At 36.6% G+C, this 23,497-nt stretch overlaps 1 protein-coding gene across 1 annotated transcript in view; it reads right to left on the reverse strand.

The window, feature by feature from the left end:
• The window catches only part of ENPEP (glutamyl aminopeptidase), a 104,417-nt gene that overhangs the window by 71,412 nt on the left and 9,508 nt on the right, over positions 1-23,497 (reverse strand). The window contains exons 2-3 of the mRNA XM_022596307.2: positions 17,346-17,487; positions 14,952-15,083 (exon numbers count right to left, since the gene is read on the reverse strand). Coding sequence (XP_022452015.1) covers positions 14,952-15,083; positions 17,346-17,487 — 274 coding nt within the window. The remainder of the gene's footprint in view (positions 1-14,951; positions 15,084-17,345; positions 17,488-23,497) is intronic.

A 23,497-nucleotide genomic window follows, 5' to 3' on the forward strand; every position in this document is an offset into this window, starting at 1 on the left:
TATCATTGGTGGATTTGTTTTTTGGTTTGGTCATTCTCTTGTTTCTTTTTTTTATTACGTCTTTAATTTTTATTTTTAATAATATATTTTTTAATTTTTTATTTAGTAACTATTTTATTTTTTCCTTTCTTTCTTTTTCTTCTCCCTTTTCTTCTGAGCAGAGTAGCTGACAGGGTCTTGGTGCTCCGGCCGGGTGTCAGGCCTGAGCCTCTGAGGTGGGAGAGCCGAGTTCAGGACATTGGTCCACCAGAGACTGCATGGCCCACATAATATCAAATGGCAAAAGCTCTCCCAGAGATGTCCATCTCAACGCTAAGACCCAGCTCCACTCAACAACCAGCAAGTGACAGTGCTGGACACCCTATGCCAAACAACTAGCAGGACAGGAACACAACCCCACCCATTAGCAGAGAGGCTGCCTAAAATCATAATAAGTTCACAGACACACCAAAACACACAACTGGACGTGGTCCTGCCCACCAGAAAGATGAGATCCAGCCTCATCCACCAGAACACAGGCACTAATCCCCTCCACCAGGAAGCCTACACAACCCACTGAAACAACCTTACCCACGGGGCACAGACACCAAAAACAATGTGAATACGAACCTGCAGCTTGTGAAAAGGAGACTCCAAACACAGTAAGTTAAGCAACATGAGAAGATAGAGAAATACGCAGCAGATGAAGGAGCAAGGTAAAAACCCACCAGGCCAAACAAATGAAGAGGAAATAGGCAGTCTACCTAAAAAAAGAATTCAGGGTAATGATAGTAAAGATGATCCAAATCTTGGAAATAGAATGGAGAAAATACAAGAAACGTTTAACAAGGACCTACAAGAACTAAAGAGCAAACCAATGATGAACAACACAATAAATGAAATGAAAAATTCTCTAGAAGGAATCAATAGCAGAATAACTGAGGCAGAAGAATGGATAAGTGCCCTGGAAGATAAAATAGTGGAAATAACTACCACAGGGCAGAATAAAGAAAAAAAATGAAAAGAATTGAGGACAGTCTCAGAGACCTCTGGGACAACATTAAACGCACCAACATTTGAATTATAGGGGTCCCAGAAGAAGAAGAGGAAAAAAAAGAACTGAGAAAATATTTGAAGAGATCATAGTTGAAAACTTCCCTAATATGGGAAAGGGAATAGTCAATCAAGTCCAGGAAGCACAGAGAGTCCCACACAGGATAAATCCAAGGAGAAACATGCCAAGACACGTATTAATCAAACTACCAAAAATTAAATACAAAGAAAAAATATTAAAAGCAGCAAGGGAAAAGCAACAAATAACATACATGGGGATCCACATAAGGTTAACAGCTGATGTTTCAGAAGAAACTTGCAAGCCAGAAGGGAGTGGCAGGACATACTTAAAGTGATGAAAGGGAAAAACCTAACAACCAAGATTACTCTACCCAGCAAGGATCTCATTCAGATTCCACGGAGAAATTAACACCTTTACAGACAAAAGCTAAGAGAATTCAGCACCACCAAACCAGCCCTACAACAAATGCTAAACGAACTTCTCTAGGCAGGAAACACAAGAGAAGGAAAAGACCGACAATAACAAACCCAAAACAAGAAAATGGTAATAGCAACATTGATAACTACCTTAAATGTAAATGGATTAAATGCTCCAATCAAAAGACATAGAGTGGCTGAATGGATATAAAAACAAGACCTGTATATATGCTGTCTACAAGATACCCACTTCAGACCTAGGGACACATACAGACTGAAAGTGAGGGGATGGAAAAATATTCCATGCAAATGGAAATCAAAAGAAAGCTGTAGTAACAATTCTCATATCAGACAAAATAGACTTTAAGATAAAGACTATTACAAGACACAAAGAAGTACACTACATAATGATCAAGGGATCAATCCAAGAAGATATAAGAATTGTAAATATTTATGCACCAAACATAGGAGCACCTCAATACATAAGGCATTGCTAACAGCCATAAAAGAGGAAATTGACAGTAACACAATAGTAGGGGACTTTAGCGCCCCACTTTCAACAATGGACAGATCATCCAAAATGAAAATAAATAAGGAAACACAAGCTTTAAATGATACATTAAAAGGATGGACTTAATTGATATTTATTGGACATTCCATCCAAAAACAACAAAATACACTTTCTTCTCAAGTGCTCATGGAACATTCTCCAGGATAGACCATATCTTGGCTCACAAATCAAGCCTTGGTAAATTTAAGAAAATTGAAATCATATCAGGTATCCTTTCTGACCACAATGCTATGAGACTAGATCAATTACAGGAAAAAATCTGTAATATACAAACACATGGAGGCTAAACAATACACTACTTAATAACCAAGAGATCACTGAAGAAATCAAAGAGGAAATCAAAAAATACCTAGAAACATGGGCTTCCCTGGTGGTGCAGTAGTTGGGAGTCCGCCTGCCGATGCAGGAGACACGGGTTCGTGCCCCAGTCCGGGAGGATCCCACATGCCGTGGAGAGGCTGGGCCCGTGAGCCATGGCCGCTGGGCCTGCGCGTCCGGAGCCTGTGCTCCGCAGCAGGAGAGGCCACGACAGTGAGAGGCCTGAGTACCGCAAAAAAAAAAAACCAAAAATACAAACAAAAAAAAACCTAGAAACAAATGACAATGGAGACACTATGACCCAAAACCTATGGGATGCAGCAAAAGCAGTTCTAAGAGGGAAGTTTATAGCAATACAGTCCTACCTCAAGAAACCAGAAACATCTTAAATAAACAACTTAACCTTACACCTAAATCAATTAGAGAGAGAAGAACAAAAAACCCCTAAAGTTACCAAAAGGAAAGAAATTATAAAGATCAGATCAGAAATAAATGAAAAAGAAATGAAGAAAACAGTAGCAAAGATCAGTAAAACTAAATGCTGGTTCTTTGAGAAGATAAAATTGATAAAACATTAGCCAGACTCATCAAGGAAAAAACGGAGAAGACTCAAATCAATAGAATTATTAATGAAAAAGGAGAAGTAACAGCTGACACTGCAGAAATACAAAGGATCCTGAGAGATTACTACAAGCAACCAAATGCCAATAAAAGGGACAACCTGGAAGAAATGGACAAATTCTTAGAAAAGCACAACTTTCCAAGACTGAACCAGGAAGAAATAGAAAATATAAACAGAACAATCACAAGCACTGAAATTAAGACTGTGATTAAGAATCTTCCAACAAGCAAAAGTCCAGGACCGGATGGCTTCACAGGTGAATTCTATTGAACATTTAGAGAAGAGCTAACACCTATCCTTCTCAAACTCTTCCAAAATGTAGCAGAGGGAGGAGCACTCCCAAACTTATTCTATGAGACCACCATCACTCTGATGCCAAAACCAGACAAGATGTCACAAAGAAAGAAAACTACAGACCAATATCACTGATGAAAATAGATGCAGAAATCCTCAACAAAATACTAGCAAAGAGAATCCAACAGCACATTAAAGGGATCATACACCATGATCAAGTGGTGTTTATCCCAGGAATTCAAGGATTCTTCAGTATATGCAAATCAATCAATGTGATACACCATATAACAAACTGAAGGATAAAAACCATATGATCATCTCGATAGATGCAGAAAAAGCTTTTGACAAAATTCAACACGCATTTTTGATAACTCTCCAGAAAGTGTGCATAGATGGAACTTACCTCAATAAAATAAAGGCCATAGTTGACAAACGCACAGCCAGCATTGTTCTCAGTGGTGAAAAACTGAAACCATTTCTACTAGGATGAGGAAAAAGAGAAGGTTGCCCACTCTCACCACTAGTATTTAAAATAGTTTTGGAAGTTTTAGCCACAGCAATCAGAGAAGAAAATGAAATGAAAGAAATCCAAATCAGAAAAGAAGAAGTAAAACTGTCACTGTTTGCAAATGACATGCTTCTATATACATAGAGAATCCTAAAGATGCTACCAGAAAACTACTAGAGCTAATCAAGGAATTTGGTAAAGTAGCAAGATACAAAATTAATGCACAGAAATATCTTGCATTCCTATACACTAATGATGAAAAATCTGAAAGAGAGCTTAAGGAAACACTCCCATTTATCATTGCAACAAAAAAGAATAAAATATCTAGGAATAAACCTACCTAAGGAGATAAAAGACCTATATGCAGAAAACTGTAAGACACTGATGAAAGAAACTAAAGATGATACAAACAGATGGAGAGATATACAGTGTTATTGGATTGGAAGAGTCAACATTGTGAAAATGACTATAATACCAAAGCAATCTACAGATTCAATGCAATCCCTATCAAACTACCAATAGCATTTTTCACAGAACTAGAACAAGAAATTTCACAATTTGTGTGTAAACACAAAAGATGCCGAATAGCCAAAGCAATCTTGAGAAAGAAAAGCAGAGCTGGAGGAATCAGGCTCCCTGACTTCAGACTATATTACAAAGCTACAGTAATGAAGACAGTATGCTACTGGCACAAAAACAGAACTATAGATCAATGGAACAGGCTAGAAAGCCTAGACATAAACCTATGCACATATGGTCACCTTATCTTTGATAAAGGAGGCAAAAATATACAATGGAGAAAAGACAGCCTCTTCAATAAGTGGTGCTGGGAAAATTGGACAGCTACATTGAAAAGTATGAAATTAAAACACTACCTAACACTATACACAAAAATAAACTCAAAATGGTTTAAAGACCTAAATATAAGGCCAGACACTATAAAACTCTTAGTGGAAAACATAGAACACTCTATGACATAAATCACAGCAAAATCCTTTTTGACCCACCTCGTAGAGAAATGGAAATAAAAACAAAAATAAACAAATGGGACCTAATGAAACTTAAAAGCTTTTTCACAGCAAAGGAAACCATAAGCAAGATGAAAAGCAACCTTTAGAATGGGAGAAGATATTTGCAAACGAAGCAACTGACAAAGGATTAATCTCCAAAATATACAAGCAGCTCATGCAGCTCAATATCAAAAAAACAACCCAATCCAAAAATGGGCAGAAGACTTAAGTAGGCATTTCTCCAGAGAAGATATACAGATTGCCAACAAACACATGAAAGGATGCTCCACATCACTAATCATTAGAGAAATGCAAATCAAAACTACAATGAGGTATCACCTCACACTGGTCAGAATGGTCATCATCAAAAAATCTACTAACAAGTGCTGTAGCGGATGTGGAGAAAAGGGAGCCCTGTTGCACTGTTGGTGGGAGTTTAAATTGATACAGCTACTATGGAGAACAGTATGGAGGTTCCTTAAAATACTAAAAATAGAACTACCATGTGACCCAGCAATCCCACTACTGGGCATATACCCTGAGAAAACCATAATTCAAAAAGGGTCATGTACTACAATGTTCATTTCAGCACTATTTTGAATAGTCAGGACATGGCAGCAATCTAAGCAATCTAAGTGATAAAGAAGATGTGGCACATATATACAATGGAATATTACAGAGTGAAGTAAGTCAGAGAGAAAGAAATATATGCTAACACATATATATGGAATGTAAAAAAAAATGGTTTTGAAGAAACTAGGGATAGGGCAGGAATAAAGATGCAGATGTAGAGAATGGACTTAAGGACATGAGGAGGGGGAAGGGTAAGCTGGGACGAAGTGAGAGAGTGGCGTGGGCATATATACACTACCAAATGTAAAATAGATAGCTGATGGGAAACAGCTGTATGGCACAGGGAGATCAGCTTGGTGCTTTGTGTCTACCTAGAGGGGTGGGATAGGGAGGCCTGGAGGGAGATGCAAGAGCGAGGAGAAATGGGAGTGTATGTATATGTATAGCTGATTCAGTTTGTTATACAGCAGAAACTAACACACCATTGTAAAGCAATTATACTCCAATAAAGCTGTTAGAAAACAAAAACACTGTAGTGCTTCAATATGGCATAATGGTATGCTTTAACAAATAAAATGGTAGTTTTTGAATATATATATATAATTATATATATATATAAAACCACATTAAGTCATGAATTTTAAAGCACATGCAAAGATGCTCAACATCACTAATCATCAGAGAAATGCAAATCAACACCACAATGAGGTATCACATCACACCAGTCAGAATGGCCATCATCACAAAATCTACAAACAATAAATGCTGGAGAGGGTGTGGAGAAAAGGGAACCCTCCTGCACTGTTGGTGGGAATGTAAATTGATACAGCCACTATGGGGAACAGTATGGCGGTTCCTTAAAAAACTAAAAATAGAACTACCATATGACTCAGCAATCCCACTACTGGGCATATACCCTGAGAAAACCATAATTCAAAAAGAGTCATGTACCACAATGTTCATTGCAGCTCTGTTTACAATAGCCAGGACATGGAAGCAACCTAAATGTCCTTCAACAGATAAATGGATAAAGAAGATGTGGCACATATATACAGTGGAATATTACTCAGCCATAAAAAGACACCAAACTGAGTTATTTGTAGTGAGGTGGATGGACCTAGAGTCTGTCATACAGAGTGAAGTTAAGTCAGAAAGAAAAATACCATATGCTAACGCACATATATGGAATCTACAAAAAAAACGGTACTGATCAACCTAGTGTCAGGGCAGGAATAAAGACACAGACAGATGTAGCGAACGGACTTGAGGATACGGGGTTTGAGTGGGGGAAGGGGAAGCTGGGATGAAAGGAGAGAGCAGCACTGACATATATACACTACCAAATGTGAAATGGATGGCTCGTGGGAAGCAGCTGCATAGCACAGGGAGATCAGGTTGATGCTTTGTGTTGACCTAGAGGGGTGGGATAGAGAGGGTGGGAGTAAGGCTCAAGAGGGAGGGGATATGGGGATATATGTATACATATACCTGATTTACTTTGTTGTACAGCAGAAACTAACACAACATTGTAAAGCAATTATACTCCAATAAAGATAATAAAAAAATAAATAAAAATAAAAAGAATCCCTTAAATTACTATTGCTGACTCACTGTTCTCCCAAGCTACTGGGTGATTGACGTTCTTGCTTTATTTGTCTAAGTAAAGATGTGTTCATCTCCAAAGGCTACAAAATTCACTCATGTATCATCCCCTTTCTTTTAAAGTTTGTTTTGTTTTATTTATTTATTTATTTATTTTTGCTTTCTAGAAGAAGTGATACATTTCCTCACCGCCCTCCTGTTCTCTTTGTGAACAACATGCGTTTTCCAAGAAGTTAAGTGAAACTAAGGATCCAGTTGGTGGCCACTGAACGGAGAGAAGGTAATTGCCCCCTATGAAATCAAAACTATCACGTTCATATAGCATTGTCGTGTTGTAAACTGAGATTCTCAGAATTTCCACCACATCTGTTCTCTTCTGTTAAAAACTTCAGAAAGGGCAGTTCCTCTTGCCTCACTCTGCTGTTGTGTACACACTCTGTACTTTTGCGTTGCATGTAATATTTAGAGAGTGAAAGAGGGTTGAAAAAGAGGAAGAAGAGATAACAGTGAGGTCTCCCACCTTAGGTGGAGCAATGGGGAGGAGAAAGACTATGTGCTTTTTCTGTCAATATGTTCACATTGCCCATGCTGGTTGATTGACTCCCTTCAATCAGAATGCTTCTGAGACAATATAATCAGGTTTTTCTTCCTCTCCATATTTCTATTGTTGGCAGCAACAGGAATGCAGTGTCCTTAAATAGGATTGGTGTTAGTGTAAATTCGATCCCAATAAAAGCAATGCCTTCCTTTTTTGTTTCTGAGAAACTCAACACCACAGAGAAGTATGTTCTGTCTTTACAGTCTGGCCAGTCTGTGATCGATGACCCTTATTTTGATATATAATCCAGCATATTTTATGACCACTGCTTTGATCAACTGAGCTAAGCAATCACAGAATATATAGATACAGCCTGTTAACCTTGTAACATTATTAGCCAAAGCATATCTATGTGTCCTATCTGCCATATATCAGAAACATTTTTATGTTAAAGATCACTTTCTATGGGCGTCGGTAGAAGCTGCTAACCCACCTCCCTCATTTGCTGAGCCTCAGCACTTCTGTCCATGACAAAATTCAGTAAATTACTCCTGAATTGTCATTGCTTTGTAATAATTACTATCATTCTAGTTTACATGCTTGCTTTACTGAGATGATTTTTTTAAAGCCTGTGATAACCATATTGAAATAGCATGGGGTGAGGAAGGAGATATGCATGCATATTGTTTCTTCTTCTTACTTTCTGAAAAGTCATATATGCCTTTATTATTCAAAGACTCTATTAAAGGTTAAATATAAAGGTTTTTATATAAGCTTTATAACTATATATATATATATGAAGTTTGTAAGGCTTCAAGAACTTAACTTGAATGCATATATTTAGTTTTTAAAGATACTAAGTTTCCTAAGTGAATTAAGTTACCTAGATATACCACTGTTGGATACTATTTTTTAAATTTATTTATTTTTGGCCACACTGCACAACTTCTGGGATCTTAGCTCCCCGACGAGGGATTGAACCCATGCCCCCTGCATTGGAAACGCGGAGTCTTAACCACTGGGCTGCCAGGGAGGTCCATGGGTACTTTTAGTCATAACTCAAAGCACTGCATCTATTGAGCTAGTGTCAGGTGTAAACTCTGTGCTTTCTGAAGCTTATATGCACCTGATTACTCTTTTAGGAGGTGTGATACATCTTACATCTGCTTTATCACTGTTGTTGTTGTTGCCTTTCTTTTATCATATGGCAACCTACTGTAAAGGATGCTTTTAGAGTTGTTAATGTTGTCCTTTTAATTAAGGGTCTCCAGGAATTTGAGAGATGGAATGTAAGTCCACGACAATTTAGTCTAATTGGTTGCTGTCACTTCTTTTATGTGTAATCATTATGATTAACTATTAGTCTTACTGGATACTTAAAAATTCCCGGGTAATGTGATAAGCACTTACCATGCAATGTCTCACTCTACACACCAATTCTATGAATCTGGCACTATTAATAATAATAAAATATAATGTTTTGCATCACTGATGATATCTTTACCCCAATCCTTTCATTAGCCCAGTTTTCACAATTATAAAGTCCAAAGAGTTCTGAAAATCAAAAGTTGTTTTATATGTTCTAAGCAAACAAATTTGTCAGTAACATCTGACCTGAACTGATAGGAGTTTTTAAAAATAATTTTTATTTTCTCACTAAAAAATATTGCTGCAGAAATACTACTGTTTGATTATAAGGTGCTGCCCTAGAGCCCATTGTAGTTACTCAATAATACTCAATATTCGTACCATGTTACCATTCACAAATCTGAAAATTTCTGACGTCAAACATACAACTAGACACAAAGGTTTTAGGTAAGGATTGTAGACTTCTATTTCAAATTTTAGAGTTGGAAGAGTTTTAAAAATAAACTTCCTCATTGTGTACATTGTGTGCGTGAGAAAAATGTGTACATGAGAAAAACGAAGTAAGACAAAACTGACACTAAACTTCAGCGCAAAGTTTGTTTTTTACTGTATCATACTTCTTCTTTTCTCTACTCCTAAGAATGAAACCTGACTTTCCCTAGCTACAAAATAGAGGTAACAACAGTACCTATCTGATAATGTGAGCAGTTAATAAGCTAATGCGTAAGCAATTCTTGACACATGATAGCTCTGTGTGTCCCATCAAGAACATTAGTATCATTAGAGATAATACATTGAATGATTAACCTCTGTAATTTTCTTTGTCTGCATTTCCTTATATGTGGGTGGTATCCACATTACCATTAGGAATACTAGGAGAATGAAGGGGGAAAAAATAGAACTTAAGTTTTTGAAGTCCAGAATAGGCTTTTCATGCCTACACAATAAATTTGAAAGCCAAAATGTTTTAATTTGCAAGAGCCTGGTTAAAAAGGATTTTAGCAATAAAAACAGAAGGCAAGGAGAAAAGCAAACCACAACGTTTATGCTGTAACAATAGATTGGAAAGAGACTGGAGGGACGTCCAGAGGGCTCTGTCTCAATAAACTAGTACCCCAGGAGAGGGGTACTAAGATTGAAGGGGCAAGGCTCTGGAAGGGTGTCTTAAAGTCTGAGGTGAAGGCACTGAACTTGGGAAGACCATGTGAACAGAAAGGAATCAGATTGAACAGATGCTACCCACCACTACCACCATCACCCTAGTCAGAAGCCCAGTCAGGGCCTACAGGGTTCCCACTACCACCTGGCAGCCCTGCAGGTCTGCTGTGTCCTGTGTCCATGTTTTTGTTGTCCTTGTCTGCTGAGCATCTTCCATTGACAAAGGTGACCAAACATCCAGGTTTGCCCAGAATGTCCCAGGAATGTAAGTCTGTTGCTTATCTGCTTACACCTCTTATGCCAGCATAATTAATAACACCTTCTCTATTATTTATATTTTATAAATGATAAAAATGTATGATCACTCTCCCCATTGACAACAGTCTGCCTTTCCACTGCCGATCATCCAGCAGAGTTAGCACCTGTTCATCTCTTGAGGTTTTTGTATCTTATCTCTACTGTTCCAAATAGACACACCCCTTTAAATGGCCCAGGACCCTTGCAGGGGCCCCTAAAGCAGAAGATGAGATCTTTGGCACTCAAAAATGGCATGATCAGCAGAGACCTTAAAACACAGTTGGGAGACACTGGACAGTGGTGACCACTTCTGTTTCACATCTTAATTGAAGTGCAGATACCTTAGCATATTTCACTCCCTTCAGGGCTTAGCATCCTCCTTGTGCACATAGTATGTGCTCAACAAAGACTGATAAAACATTCTGATTGGAGGAACCCTCAATTTTATTATCAATGCTGATGTAGCCAGGATGAGAAAGAGAAAAGAACTTGATATTGTTTTTAATTCTATAAATGCGTGTTTAAGGTACATGGTTGATATTACAGGAGGTCATCAATGTGTTTAATTTTTTATAAGTTTATGTTCTTCTAAATATTCTTCCAGCAGTAGGCAGAAATTTGGGGGAAGGGGAATACTTAGTAGAAAAGAATAGTGATACTTTGGGGTTTTTTTCAACTTTTCTTTGTGACTGCTTTATCACAGGAATGTGATATACACTTCCTAAATTTTAGATTGCCCCTTATCCATAGATAAATTTTTATAAATATGCAGAACCTTGGCTTGAAGTTTGGGTGACTAAGGACTGTAATTTCGCTGTGGCTTTGAAGTTTCACAATGTGTTCAGAACTTTGAGTTCCAGAGCTCAGCTGCCATGAGGTGTTGTTTGAGAAGAAACCCAGCATCGTCACTTAGGTTACACAAAACATTTGTTGACAGCTTACTTCTCATTTAACTCAAAATTTGAGTTGTTTGATGCTTGGTGATTATCATTCCTGCAGTAGAATTTTTCAAAACAAATAATAAACATTAAAAAATCTAACTTATCTCATAGAATTTTATATTCTTTTTTATTTTTGTATATTTAAATAAAGAATAAGGATCATTAGCAATCTTCTGTGGCTTCCTGAATTAAATACATTCCTTCAGGGAAGATTAAGAGACCTTAATTTAGAATAGTCCTTCCAGTAAAGAAAGAAATTTTTTAAAAATTCATTAAAATGTTATAAAAATCAAACTCATTCTGAAAACTTGGCATCAAAAAGACCACAAATAACAAATGCTGGAGAGGGTGTGGAGAAAAGGGAACACTTGTACACTGTCAGTGGGAATATAAATTTGTGCAGCCACCATGGAAAACAGTATGGAAGTTTCTCAAAAAACTAAAAATAGAACTACCATATGACCCAGCAATTCCACTGCTGGGTATACATCCAAAGAAAACAAAAACATTAATTCAAAAAGGTATATGGATTGGGTTGTTTGTTCTTTTGATATTGAGCTACATGAGCTGCTTGTATATTTTGGAGATTAATCCTTTGTCAGTTTCTTTGTTTGCAAATACCTTCTCCCATTTTGAGGGTTGTCTTTTTGTCTTGTTTATGGTTTCCTTTGCTGTGCAAAAGCTTTTAAGTTTCATTAGGTCCCATTTGTTTATTTTTGTTTTTATTTCTGTTTCTCTAGGATGTGGGTCAGAAAGGATCTTGCTCTGATTTGGGATATGGGGATATATGTATACATATAGCTGATTCACTTTGTTGTACAGCAGAAACTAACACAACACTGTGAAGCAATTATACTCCAATAAAGATGTTAAAAAGAAAAAGGTATATGCACTGCAGCGTTCATAGTAGCATATTTACAATAGCCAAGATATGGAAGCAAACTAAGTGTCCATCAACAAATGAATGGAGACGATGTGGTGTATATATATATATATACAATCAAATACTACGCAGCAAAAAAATAATGAAAATTTGACATTTGCAACAACATGGATGGACTTGGAGTGTATTATACTTAGTGAGATAAGTCAGAGAGAGACAAATATTGTATGATATCACTTATATGTGGAATCTGAAAAATAAAACAAACTAATGAATATAACATAAAAGAAACAGACTCACAGATATAGAGAACAAAGTAGTGGTTACCAGTGGGGAGGGGGAGGGGAGGGGCAAAATACAGGTAAGGGATTAAGAGGTACAAACAGCTATGTGTAATATAAATAAGCTATAAGGACATACTGTACAGCCCAGGGAATATAGCCAATATTTTATAATAGCTATGAATGGAGTATAACCTTTAAAAGTTGTGAATTACTATGTTGCACATCTGAACTTCATTGTTAACCAACTATATCTCATAAAAAAATGTAATGCAACTAATATTCAAAAAAGGAAATAAGCAGAGTTAAGTCTTTTGAGCTGCTTTCCAAACTTGGTTACCTTTTTTCCTAACAATTTTTTAGGGTTGGGTCCTCTAATCTTCATGAGCAACAAGGACATTTTAAGCATAGTGAATGGTTCAAGTACTAATATCTGCTACTCCAGGTAAACAGTTAAGAAGAACATAGGCCTCGATTCAGTATTTACTGACATAAAGGATTCTTGCCAGAATGGTGAGTTCAGTCAGGGTATTATAGATTATTGGACTGCACAGTATAATCTGACTATGAATAGCAGGTGATAAATATACCAGAATAATACTGTCAGAAACAGAGTGGATAAGAATAGTTTTTTGATTCATGAAATTTCTACTAAAAATGTTGTATTACACAAAAAGTAACTAGCTTAATCTTTTTTTTAGCTGAACAAGTAATATAGAGATTTTGGCTCTAGATCATGCAGAATATTGATGCTTTAATGTACCCCCACTGCAAACAAACAGAAATAGTTGCAATATAAAAGTGGAAAACCCACGAGACGTATCAGGGCTTCAAACAATATAAGCATCTCCGTGGAGTTGATAAAGACACAAAGAAGTTGGCAGGAACTAAAGCTATTCGCTTATTGGGCTCTGGTTTTTGAAGGAATTAGCAACAAATCCCTGTAGGTTAGAGTAAGGTCATTCTTTGGAAATTATTTTTTTTAAACTCTGACTACTATTGCTGATTGTTTTATCATAGTTTCCTGTTTTTATTTTATTGTGATCATATATTCTTGAATCTCTGAGTGTAATAATTAAAGGTTGTGTTGTCAGAATATGTTTAATTTTTTATGGCTTTCTTTTTGTTTCCCTGACTATTTTTATTTACTCACACTGTGCTTTTCTTTTGGTCTTGGATTTTCTCTTTTATCTTGCTTGTTTTCCTCATATGTCTGTTTGTCTTAGGTTGTCTGTTTAGCTCCAAGAATGTAGTACTGTGAGACTGGTGTGGGTTCCCACCGATGTTACTTTCAAGTAGATATAAGTAGTGTGGTTTTCCTGTAATTCCCTCTGGAGTGGGAAATTGTACTGGAGCATTTGTGCTTGGGTGTTAAGGGCTAGATTTCAATTTAGAGTGAACGGGTAGGGAGCCAGTCAAATGCCAAAGAGGTGGAATTTACCTTGAATTGACATTCACATTAGATGCCTTTAAGTTCTCCTGCAAGGTTCTGTTCAGTTGTGAAGAAAAGAACCCCACAGGTTTTTGCAGGAGGGAAACTCTGGTTGCCTGTCTTCTGTAGATGGGGTGGAGGGAGGAGCATCTCTCCCCTCCAGTGAGGTAAAGATATTTTTCGGAATATCACATTTCAGAACGTTTAGCAGGGCACATTGTTTGAAAAGAATCTGGAATTTGAGTCTCCACCACTTGCCAGTTGGGTGATCTTGAGCAAATTAATTAAAGTCATTATTTCAGTTTTCTCATCTGTAAAGTAGGAGCGATGATTTCTTCCTTATAAAATTATATTGCAAAGATTATAATGTTTTATATATATAATATGTATCACAGAGGCAGACTAACCGTTAGACAGCTTAGCAAGTGTTCAGGGCATGAGCAAATTGGGGGCCCCCCAAAAGAGAAAAATAATTAGGTAAAAGTATTTAGAATTACTTTTCTAATTTAGAATCTAATTTAGAATCTACTTTTCTAAGAAAATTATTCAGTTCATCATCTTGATTTAAAAAAAGCTTATTTGTATTTTCTTACACTTTTAGAAAATGCTTTTTGATACTTTGCTGTTGTCCTATGTTGAATTACATATTGGAATGGCACCACAGACATCTCAGTGCTTAGTTACTTGAAGGATTTTCATCTCCCTCTGGTTTCCTCCTCTCCCTCTGGTCTTCATCTGGGACCCCCAAACACATACACCCAATCATTTTACTAAATTAAGCATGTGCAAATATTTAATACCTTTGTGCTGATATACTTAGGAGCTAGCTTTGGACTTATAGTGAATTTTCACCTTAAATAATTCAAGACTATCCATTCCTATGGCTGTTTTGTTTGTTTATTTTTCACCTGGGTCCTTTCAGCTTACATTTTTCTATATTATTCAGTGTATCATCAGGCTCACAGAGCCTGGTGACTAATGGGCTTTTCTGGTCTGTTGTGTGAAAAAAAAAAAAACTATTCAAAAACATTATAAAATCACAAATGCATAGGTGGTAAATTTAAAATATATATAATGGTACTCACAGGTATCCCCCTATTTGATATCCTCATTATGGAGTCAAATTGATGTACAGCAAAGCACACCAGGTAAGTGCTCATGGGAACAGACTTTTGGAAAGTTGTTCGATTCCATTTATCATCCACTGACTCTTCTTTCTGTTGAAAGCAAAAGATAATCTTTTATTTATAAAAAGATCAATCATGGACAAGACAAACAAAAAATTACTCCAAACCTAGCTTTTCAGTCAGAAGTCCTTTGTCAAAGCTTAGGTGTAAAAAGAAATTTTACCCCTAACTGGCAATGTTGAAAAAAACTAGAGGAAAATTCATTTTATTTTTAGTACTGTGAAAGAGTGATTGAACTATATACCATATGAGGTTTCTCAGGGAGAAATACAACTTTGTGATATAAACTGGACAGGAGTTTATCTTTCTACATTAAACACACAATCCTGGCCATAATATTTGAGCAGGTACTGTGGCCTCTTAATGAAGAACAGGCTAGTGCTCAGTGCCTTGCACACAGGAAGAACTAAGCAGGTATTTGCTGATTTGACTATGTGCAAGAGGGTAATAGCTGTACCAGGCATAGCAAGATGTCAGGTTGTCTTTTTCATGTCTGGTTGTCTCCATCTGAGACCCAGGGTATGGTCACTAAAGTCACTGCTTTGGTTACCGTGGAGAGAGAGAAGGATTGCATTACTTCATGCAACTACCGACCCCATCTGTCTGGTTTTCTGTCCATGCCAGCTTTGCCTTCCTCTCAGCCAGTCATCAGTCCTAATACTTCATCCATGAATAGCTGCCTAATTCCTGCTACCCATTGTTTAAACATTTCCACATGCCCTGCAGCCACACAGTGAGTCACTCTACAGTGGAAAGCTTTAAAAAAGGATTTAAGAGAGGGAGGCTAGACTAGAACTTGATGCATCATCGGCAAGGCAAGCATGTTATGTGCACATGCTTATAGAGAAGAGTTGGAGCCCCAGCAAAGTTACTCTATGATAAAAACCTAGTAGTAGTTTTGATCTCCTAAGGACCCAGATTATTCACCTTCTTCCAGGACTAGTTTCTGGAACTAGGTGAAAGTGAAGAAGTATATACTCTGCAAAACAAAAAGGTCATGTGAGGAAACTGTAAACAGAGGTTAGTAAAGTTTGCATTCTTACTCCTCCCACCTTCATTTTCTCTGTTCTATGCCAAAAAATTCTGATGGCACTTTATTCTGATCCAGTCTTCTGGATTAGAGTGTCATAGTTTAGGTTTATCCTTTCCTCTTTCTTCTCCAATCAAAACCCAATTGCCCAGGTGTCTGACACCAGAAGAAAAGTTGATAAGCTTACACCAACAGTTTACTTTTTAACCTTCTTAAAGCTTTGGTTTGCTTTTTCAAGGAATATTTGTAATTAAAGAGGATGAATTTCAGTGATGATATTTCACAAAGTGGATCAGAAAGATGGGAGTTGTAAAGTAGGCACAATGCTTTTCTGGTATTAGATAGGTGACAGTTATATCTAAGGATGAGCTTCACCCTTTTATTTTATTTTATTTTTTTTGCGGTATGCGGGCCTCTCACTGTTGTGGCCTCTCCCGTTGTGGAGCACAGGCTCCAGACGTGCAGGCTCAGCGGCCATGGCTCACGGGCCCAGCTGCTCCGCGGCATGTGGGATCCTCCCGGACCGGGGCACGAACCCGTGTCCCCTGCATCGGCAGGCGGACTTTCAACCACTGCGCCACCAGGGAAGCCCCAAGCTTCATCCTTTTACATGTCAAAGGTATAAGGAATAATAAACCTCAACCTTGAGGTAATGATGCTTTAGTTAACTGCGTTACCCATTCTGGAGAGGAGGAGCAGTAACAGGAAAGAGTCATGTTAATAATTATACAAACAGAACTTACTGTAGCCTATTTTTTTTTTTAACATTTAGTGAGTACTTCTTGTTCACTAGAATACTTATAGGCATGGTGTTTCCTGGAGTTGTGGCTATATTCCAATATTTAAGTGATGATTTTTTGTAGTAGCCCTATATTAAAAACTGGGTTTATATTCAACTGAAAACCAAGAATAGTAACTAGGCCCTTGAATATTTTTAAATCTGTAATTCCATTAGTTTGCCTTTAATTTGTCATGATTAGGGGCTTCTTTCATTTAAGCAGAACCCAGCTAATGTATGTCTACTGTATCCATTCTTGCTTAGAAAACCTAACATGGTGTTTTGATTGGAATGTGATATCTTGAATTAAAGATGTCTAGTACTCAAAGAAAAGAGATTGCCCAAATGTATTTTCAAGCCTCTAAATAAGCTATTAGAGCACATTTATTTTAGAATTCAGTAGGTTCTTTCATAGAAAAGCAGGTAATTTACCTGATATTATAAACAGACTATCTGCATAAATTAAAAAATTTAAAATACTCACCTCCACTGGCATATTTGAAAGTGCCTTATATTCTTTGGGGTGGACGATAGAGATTGTATAAGTTGCCTTTTTGTTGGGCTCATCAAAACAAGGGAAGGATTTCCTGGCATCTGTTGGTTCATGATCAGTGGCTGCTATGCTCCTTAGAAATAAACACACAAACAAAATATATGTTGCCTCTTCTGATAGCCCCTATGTTTCTATTCCTATAGAAAAGAATCAGCTATGTAATTATAACTACTGCATTTCTTAAAATGAGTTTCCATCCAGAAAACTATCAAATAGTTGTCAAAGTCTTTCCTGGAATTGTTAGGTTAACAAATAAATGAAAATTCAGAAACTGCTTCGGATATTTTATATGAGTAGTTAGGTATTTTGTTGCCATAACTAAAAATCTGTGAACTCTAAATGAGCAAAAATCAATCCGATTCTGAGCTATCACTCTTTCCATCCTAAAGCCATCAAGCGACAAGTAGATAAACACAAAGCCAAACTCAAAGGCTTGCTTGTACCTGTCCTTGTGAGTGTGAACAGCTGTGTCCTGTCACGGAGTAGAGGAGTATATTCCAGAGTCCACAGCTCCTGTCCCTAATAGTACATTCTTTCTTACTTATGTTACACCAGGGACAAATCCCTTAGTTTTCATTTTCATGCAAAGTCAGTCCCTGAGCAATCTCCCAGTGAAACAACCTTTGGCCAGGTTTAAAGTCCACTTCTGGAAAGAGACAGTATTCCTTTATAGCTCTAACTTAATGCTTATTAAGCTAAAATGTTAATGTTTCCATCATTTCAAAGTGGAAATATTTTTTTCTGAGTAATTGCTCAAAACAAATCAATGAATGTAAACTTTTTACATGTAGTTATATTACAGTAAGATATTGTACATTTGCTCATTAGAAGAGTAAGCAGAGTAAAAAGTGTAAAAGGAAAGAAATGTTGACTTATATTCATTAATAATTTGTGTAAGGAAAATATTTCATCCTTCAGAATTCTCAGAGACTAAGGAACATATTTCATAAAGAATAACAAATTGTTACATTGTTCATTGATCCAATAAATATTAATTGAACCCCTTCCTACACACACACACACACACACACACACACACACACACACACATACATCTACCAGGCATTATTCTAGGTTCTGAGGGAATAACAAAGAATAAGTAAATAAATAGATAAATAAGGAGAGTGTTAAGAGCTATATAGAAAATGAAACAGGGGAAGTGACAGAAAATGACTCAGGAAAAGTGGTGAGCAATATTAGGTAGAGTAGTCAGGGACAGTCTCTTGGAGTAGGTGATGGTTTGCTGAGATCCGAATGATGAGAAAAACCCAGACAGGTGAAGATTAGGGAAAATGTGTTTCCTTAACAGAGGGAACAGCAAGTGCACAGTCTCTAAAGTGGAAAAGAATTTAATGTGGTTGAGACCTGAAAGATGTCCAGTGTAGCTGAAGTACAGTGAACTGGAGGGACTAAGGGGTCAGCAGAGGCCATGGTAAGTGTCTTCATTTCATTTGGGTTCAAGGATGCATTATATACATTAACTTATATAAAAAATAATATGTCATAGGTCAACATCCAACTACAAGAAATTAAAATATTTTTGAATTTCTTTTAAAACCCCTCTGGATACAAAAATTAGTTGTTAAAAACTCAGCCAAAAAAACTAATCTGTAAAAAATAAAACTGGAAAAGGTCTTTTAGGACACTGTTGACTGAGGGGGACAACTTTCTGGGATGACTGAAAAAATCTATACCTTATGTATAGCTGATTCATTTTGTTATAAAGCAGAAACTAACACACCATTGTAAAGCAATTATACTCCAATTAAGATGTTAAAAAAAAAAGCTATACCTTTTTATGGGTGTGGTTAACAAAGATGTGTGCATTTGTCAAAATTCATTGAATTGTTCCCATTAGATTTGTGCATTTAATGTATATAAATTTTACCTAAAAATAACTGTAAATCAATATTGAGCTCCAGTAAATAGGTTTAGATTTGGATTGTTGCAGTGGCATGAGTTAACAGTTCAGAAACAATCTCTTCTGTATCCCAAGCTTGAGTGAATGAAAAAAAAATGAGGATAACAGAAGGCAGGTTTCTCACAGCTGGGGAAGAGAGTTATAAATTTGTAAAAAAGGAAGACTAGACCTTGGTATTGAACTGTAACTGCAGGTTCAGTGTATACTCAATGATTTTTCACATACACATGTATCTATATATGTAAATGGATATAAAAATACACAGAGACATGTATTTCCTAGTTTTGTCTGCTGAACAGGACTAGAAGAAATGACAAGCTTGTAGCAATGAGCACAACTAGTTCCCATTACCACTCTCCAATAAAAGGAACCAGAACTCTTCATAAAAATGGCTGATTCCAGTGCTGGATCAGAAAGGTCCAAAATGATCCTGGAACATCTTGCTTTGCCAAAAAGTAAGGAAGTTTTCAAAGAATCATAAGAATAAGTCAAAAGGACATAAAAGTCAGCTGGAGGGGACTACCCCTGGCCAGATCTGGGGGAACATCAAAATAAGTAATGGAATTATAAACTATTGATTAAAATAAGAATCCATGATAAAACATATGAATAAATAAATAAGTGGGGCAAAGGAAAGCTCTTCTTTACAGTAGATTGCCTACTAATAATTTTAGGAGGAATGATGGATTTAGAAAATCATCAGTGGATGCCAAAACAAAGTGGATGAAAGTTTGTTGAGGAAAGGGATATCTGAATAGTTTCAAACACTTTCTCTGAAAATTACTTACAAATAAAAAAATTATAACTTTACAATGAAGAAAACTGTTGGATACCGCCTTAAACAAGTAATCAAAGATCACTAATAATTGTACGGATCAACATAACGTGTCTCCTGATGTGACTTCGTGAGAGGGACTAAGTATCACTTCTCTGAAATTCCTGACAAAAATGCTTGACTTGCATTTTTAAATCATGAGGAAAATCAGACAAACTAAAACTGAGGGATATTCTCAAAATAACTGGCCTGTGCTCTTCAAAAATATCAGGGTTGTGAAAGACAAAGAAAGGCAAGGGACTGTTCCAGTTTAAAGGAGTCTAAAAAGGCATGACATTAAATGCATTGCATGAATCCAAACTGGATACTGGACTGGGAAAAAAATACTGGGTTAATTGATGAAATTTGATTATGACTGTGGATTAGATGATTATCATATCAATGTTAAATGTTCTGATTCTCATAACTGTACTGTGGTTATGTTAGAAAATGTCCCTGTACTTAAGAAATATATACTGAATGTGAAGAGGTAAAGGGAGACAATGTTTCAATATACTCTAAAGGTCTAGAGAGAGACAGAGACATGGGGTTGCTGGGGAGAGAGGAAATAGGACAAAATGTAAACAATTGGTAGTGTGCCTAGGAGTTTCTTGTATTGTTCTTGTAACTGTTCTGTTAAGTTTGAAATTATTTCAAAATAAAGTTACCGAAAAAGTCCCAGCCAAGAATTTATTCTTCAGTATTACTGATAAGTTTTTGTGATAACAGTTTAACTAATCAATTGAAGTTTCTAACACATGTAGACTGTAGTGAATTGCAAATGCATCAGAATATAAAGAAGCCTGTACACTTCCCCAGTGTACTAAGGATGTATAAGAAGATCCACCAGGCTCCAACCCCATGTTTAGTCAGCTGCTTTTTTCTTTTGAATTCCTCTGGATTCTGATTTCTTCCCCAGGCAAAGGAAGAGGAAAAGTCACTCTCTGCAAGAATGTTTCAATTTAGTCATACCTCAGAAATAAGCCAGATAACTAATTTGGGAATATGAGTGTGATTAACAGACAAGGGAGAGATTGACAATAATACAATAATAGTAGGGGACTTGATCACACCACTTACATCAATGGACAGTCATCCAGATAGAATCATCAGATAGAAAACCATTAAGAAATCAGTGGTCTTAAATGATACATTAGACCAGTTGGACTTAATATGTATCTACAGGACATTCCATCCGAAAACAGCAGAATACACATTCTTTTCAAGAGCCCATGCAACATTCTCCAGGATAGATTGTATGCTAGGCCACAAAACAAGTCTCAACAAATTTAAGAGGATAGAAATTATATCAAGCATTTTTTCTGACTACAATGGTATGAAAGTAGAAATCATTTACAGGAAGAAAAATAGGAAAAACACAAACAGGTGGAGACTAAACAACATGCTACTAAAAAACCAATGGGTCGGGCTTCCCTGGTGGCACAGTGGTTGAGAGGCCGCCTGCCGATGCAGGGACACGGGTTCGTGCCCCGGTCCAGGAAGATCCCATATGTCGCGGAGCGGCTAGGCCTGTGAGCCATGGCTGCTGAGCCTGCGCATCCGGAGCCTGTGCTCTGCAACGGGAGAGGCCACAGCAGTGAGAGGCCCGCGTACCGCAAAAAAAAAAAAACAAAAAAACCCACCAATGGGTCAATCAAGAAATCAAAGAGGAAATTAGAAAATACCTTGAGACAAATGGAAATAAAAACATAACTATGCAAAATCTATGGGATGCCTCAAAAGCAGTTTTAAGAGAGAAATTTATAGCAACACAGGCTTACCTCAAGAAACAAGAAAAGTTTCACATAAACAACCTAACCTACCAACTAAAAGACTTAGAAAAAGAAGAACAAACAGAGCCCAAAGTCAGCAGAAAGAAGGAAATAATAAAGATCAGAAAGGAAATAAATAGACGCTGAAAAAAAATAGAAAAGATCAGTAAAACCAAGAGCTGGTTTTTTTTGAAAGATAAACTTTATAAGTGTTTAGCCAGGCTCACCAAGAAAGAAGAGAGAGGACCCAAATTAACAAAATAAGAAATGAAAGAGGAGAAATTACAACCAATATAACAGAGATTTAAAAAAATAAGAGAATATTATGAACAGCAATAAAGCAATAACGTAGACAACCTAGAAGAAATGGATAAATTTCTAGAGACATAAGATCTTCCAAGACTGCATCAGGAAGAAATAGACAATCTGAACAGACCAATCTAAAAAAAACTCCTAGCAAACAAAAGTCCAGGACCAGAGAGCGTCACAGGGGAATTCTATCAAACATATAGAGAAGAGCTAATATCTATCCTTCTCAAACTATTCTAAAAAAATTGAAGAGGAGGGAACACTTCCAAATTCACTCCATGAGGCCACCGTTACTCTGATACTGAAAGTAGGCAAAAATACTACAAAAAAAGAAAATTACAAGCCAATATCTCTGATGAATATAGATATAAAAATCCTCAATGAAATATCAGCAAACTGAATTCAACAATATATAAAATGGATCAGACACCATGATCAAGTAGGATTTATTCCAGGGATGCAGTGATGGTTCAAGATCCACAAATCAATCAATGTGATACACCACATTAACAACAGGAAACATAAAAATCACATGATTATCTCAATAGCTGTAGGAAAATTTAACAGAATTCAACATCCACTCATGATAAAAACTCTCACTGAAGTTGGTATAAAGGGAACATATCTCAACATAATAAAGCCCATACATGACAAACCCACAGCTAACATCATACTCAGTGGTGGAAAGCTGAAAGCTTTTCCTCTAAAATCAGGAACAAGACAAGGATGCCCATTCTTGTCAATTATTTACATAGTATTGGAGATCCTAGCCACAGCAATCATACAAGAAGAAAAAACAAAAGGCATCCAAATAGGAAAGAAAGAAGTAAAATTGTCACTATTTGCGTGGTACTATATATAGAAAACCCTAAAGTCTCCACTAAAAAACTATTAGAACTAATAAATGAAGTCAGTAAACTTTCAAGATACAAGATTAGTATACAGAAATCTGTTGCTTTGTCTATACACTAATAATGAACCAAAAGAAAGAGAAAGCAAGAAAATAATCCTGTTTAAAATCATATCAAAAAGAATAAAATGCCTAGGAATAAACTTAACCAAGGAGGTGAGAAACCTATACTCTGAAAAGTGTAAGACATTGATGAAGGAAATTGAAGGTGATGCAAAGAAATGGAAAGATATCCTAGGTTCATGGATTAGAAGAATTGATACTGTTAAAATGTCCACACTACCCAAAGCAATCTACAGATTTAATGCAATCCCTATCAAAATAGTCGTGACATTTTTCACAGAACTGGAACAAATA

This window comes from Delphinapterus leucas, chromosome 5, assembly GCF_059928025.1.
Source record: "Delphinapterus leucas isolate spDelLeu-1000000601 "Yukka" chromosome 5, BTC_Dleu_Yukka2, whole genome shotgun sequence".
NCBI lineage: Eukaryota > Metazoa > Chordata > Mammalia > Artiodactyla > Monodontidae > Delphinapterus > Delphinapterus leucas.